This window comes from Aplidium turbinatum, chromosome 2 (genome assembly GCF_918807975.1).
Source record: "Aplidium turbinatum chromosome 2, kaAplTurb1.1, whole genome shotgun sequence".
NCBI classification, from domain to species: Eukaryota; Metazoa; Chordata; class Ascidiacea; order Aplousobranchia; family Polyclinidae; genus Aplidium; species Aplidium turbinatum.
This window is the reverse complement of record NC_137473.1, coordinates 21,359,394-21,362,917: the sequence shown is the minus strand read 5'-3', so window position 1 is coordinate 21,362,917 and position 3,524 is coordinate 21,359,394. Positions and strand designations below refer to the sequence as shown.

General features: G+C 35.6%; 1 protein-coding gene across 1 annotated transcript; it reads right to left on the bottom strand.

Annotated features, from left to right (window-relative positions):
* Nucleotides 1-381: 381 nt before the first annotated feature.
* On the bottom strand, nucleotides 382-3,315 carry LOC145788418 (uncharacterized). Its single transcript, XM_082600185.1, has one exon. The coding sequence runs from the start codon at nucleotides 3,313-3,315 to the stop codon at nucleotides 382-384; it is 2,934 nt and encodes a 977-aa protein (XP_082456311.1).
* Between the last annotated feature and the right edge of the window lie 209 nt (nucleotides 3,316-3,524).

Genomic DNA, 3,524 nt, shown 5'->3' with positions numbered 1-3,524 from the left:
CAAATTGATTTGAATTTTACCAATGGGAAAGTTTACGCGCCAGCTGCCTATCTCTCGTATATTATCGATGGGAAAGTGAATGTGAAGGTTTATCATGAAGCGTGTCCCTTGCCAACTCCAGAAGATCAACACCAATTACAAGAAATCCTCAAATATTTAAAAGTCCTAAAGGATCAAACACCCAGCGCTTTTCGACCACAAAAACGTATTAAATTAGATTCGATTCTGTGATTGTTTTGAACCATTTGTCAATAAAATATGATTGAAACTGTGCTGTCTTGTTTCTTTTGTCAGTCAGCACATAAGTTTTATTAAACAACAAGATTTCCAATAAAAAACAAAGCAAAAATAAGTCGTAAAGCACATAGACACATACACAAATTATATTGATAACGGTAAAGTAGTGACATCATCAGAACAGACGATACGCTTCGGATAAAAATAAGCCAATCCTTTTTTAGTTTGATGATACGTGTAAATTTTGTTGTCTCTGACACGAAAGGAAACATTAATCCCTTGGCCACTTTCATGCGTACTCAATACATTGAGATAGGAATTTTTGTCAAATTTGTTTTTTGTAGTACTTAAACCTTTAGAAATTTGCTTGTCAACAGCACCAAAGCAATAATATGTTTTCGAACACAAGCCCACAAAACCTGTGCCGGCCCATTCTTCCTTAAACAAACCAGGAGTACGCTTATCAAATTTTTGTTGGGCAATACAACACTCCTGAGGAACAAATTCACTGCCATTACACTTCATCGAAACGAAATCTGCGCGATGTACAGGACAGGCAATAGATGGAAACCAAAGATGATAACAACTAAAAAACTCAAAACGCTTTTCGGGCTTCACGACTTGTTCCAACGATGGAGCAGATAAAGCGAAATACAACGAGTCAGTGTCCATTTCGAGACACTGAAAATCACTCCGATCAACAAATTGATCTAAGAAGTCGTAATAAAACTCTAGCATTCTGAGTTTGGCATAACCGTACACAAAAAATCCAATTTGGAGAGGCAGGTCAAACTTGATTGATTTTTTAAAACTTTCTACTTCAAACAGATTTTCATGGACGGGGTTCAAATGGTGAAAAAAGGATTTATTAATTTCTTTTGCCACTGTGTCATTATCGCAAAACTTAATTTTCTTATGTTTTTGTTTGTTTGTGATTGTTTTACCATAAGCCGAGTTTCCCCATAACTTAAAAGTATCAGCCAAGATTTTTTTGTCAGGATCAGAATCTCCTGTGCGCCTTGCATCCGATACCTGGTCTGCAAATTTTTGAAAGCATTTGTGTGGTTGATATTGAATGATTTCGTAGATTTTTTTAACAACAAGGCCGTGTTCTAAATACCATTTTACCAAGGGTGTGATTAACAACATTTTCGAACCAAAATAACTTGAAATGAGCATGCGTCTTGGCTTGGATAAAATTTTATTTTTTTCTGCAAACTCCTGCATGTATTCTCCTATATCTTCCCTGGACACTTCAACGTTTTTAAAAATGGGGCAAAATTCAGAAAAATGTTTTTTTAGATTGTCAGGAGTCTCAATATCACATAAAACAAGACCAAATAATTTCCCATCTAAAATTGAAGAAAGAAATGTGTCCTGAGTCATGTTGTACAAGGGTTTAAGCACATTCAGGGTTTTCAAAAATTGTTTCACACCATACACTTTTTTTTGCTCAAGCCACTCACATTCATACATTTGAACCACTCGATAACCTAGATCATGCAAATATTTACAATTTTTTTCTGTATTTTCCCTGAGTTGTTCCATCGAAAGTCCATTACAAGAATTTGTATCTTTCATTAACCCAGTAGAACGATCGATGTTAAGCCGGCACGAGTGTCCATGCCAAAAGCATCCTTGGAATTGGTACACGGTTTGAGATTCTTTACAGAATCCATCCACAAAGAGTTTTCCGACTTTGATTTCTCCCCCATTAAAATCATGCTGAATATGACAACCCTCTCGAAAAGAAACAAATTCCAACCATTCCATGGCTAGGTAGCCATATTTATGAGAGCAAGTGGGTTTAAAATTCTCAGCCTCCTTATAGCGGATGAATCGACCTGTAGGAGCTGGTTGAGCTATCGATCCCAAGTAAAGCGCGTTCGCATCCAGACCAAGAACACTTTGGCATAATTTAGCATTGTCACCGAATTCATGCTCTCGAAGTCGCGTGACACCTTTCTCGTGGTAGCGATGAAAAATAATAGAAGGACCACCAACAATATTACTCTTGAACAGTTCATGGAGATCCTTGTTCTTTTCATCTATTAATGAAAAATTGACACCACGATCGAGAGTAGAAAATAGATACTTTAGAGTTAACCCAGGAACAGAAAGTCCATCTTTAAAGAGATCTAAAGATTTTGATTTATAAAATTGAAAGCACTTTTCAATGGCAATTAAAAACGGAACAACATCTAAATTATTATAATACACTAAAAAATCTTTCATAGTTTTCATTCCTTTTTCTTTCCAAGTTTTTTGACATAGTGAATAGTCTTCATCCGATATATTACAACCTTTCAAGTGACTGTAAAAACATTCGTGCTCTGGAAGAAACGTCTGATTTAACTGTGACAAGTCTGTTAACCACTCATAGGGGAAAAAAAACTTGGTTTGCTCCACTCCATAAGCTTTAATAAATTTGTCGTAAGAAAATCCAGGCGCAATATAATTCATTATGTCAAGAAATTTAAAATTTTCTGTTTTAATGCACATATAATTGTTGTTTCGCTTCACGACAAACTCAATGTCTTTCTGGATCTGGCTAAAAAATTCTCTCTTCACCAAATTCAAATCGTAGCGACCACTATTGAACCCAATAACTGGCATTTCTTTCAAGTACGAGTGAAAACGTGATGTTAACTCTTTGAAAAGTTTGTTTTTTGGGTCTTTTTCATCTGTTGAGCATCGATTTTCAAGTTCTTGAAACACATAACCAAATTTATCGACAAGAATCTGATATGCAGCAGCTGAAATTTCACCTAAATAATCTAACTTTTTTCTCACAAGATTGTTCACATCACCTTCATCCACAAAACACACAGGATTTTCAAACCCACGCACATTACTGCACACACTCACAGAACAAGCTTTATGTTCCGCTTCCCAATGAATCGTGTCAGAATTGTTTGGTAATTGATCTTTTGAAAAAAGGCACTCGAAATCGTATGTAGCCCTATAGGGAAAATAACGTTGAGTTTTAGGAACAAAAATATTGACATCCTCTAAACGTTCAAAAATGGTTTTAGGAATGTTGTAGACCCCACCTACAAATTTGTTTTTGACATTCATGTCGCATGTTTTCACATGTCTGTTATATGTGAACCCCTGGGCCCAAATTTTTTGACACTTTGGACACACAAATGTTTTGGAATAGGCTACAGCGATAAATTGCAAATGTAACTAAAATGGTTATCATACAAGTTTAAATACATAGTTTCAGAAAAGCGACTGGCACTTCGTTGCACCAAAGAAGCAACAATTTGTTCTTTGTTTTCTAA

Bases quoted from the DNA above. Each gene is read 5' to 3' on its own strand.
- LOC145788418 (XM_082600185.1), bottom strand. From the start codon at position 3,315: ATGAATGTCAAAAACAAATTTGTAGGTGGGGTCTACAACATTCCTAAA.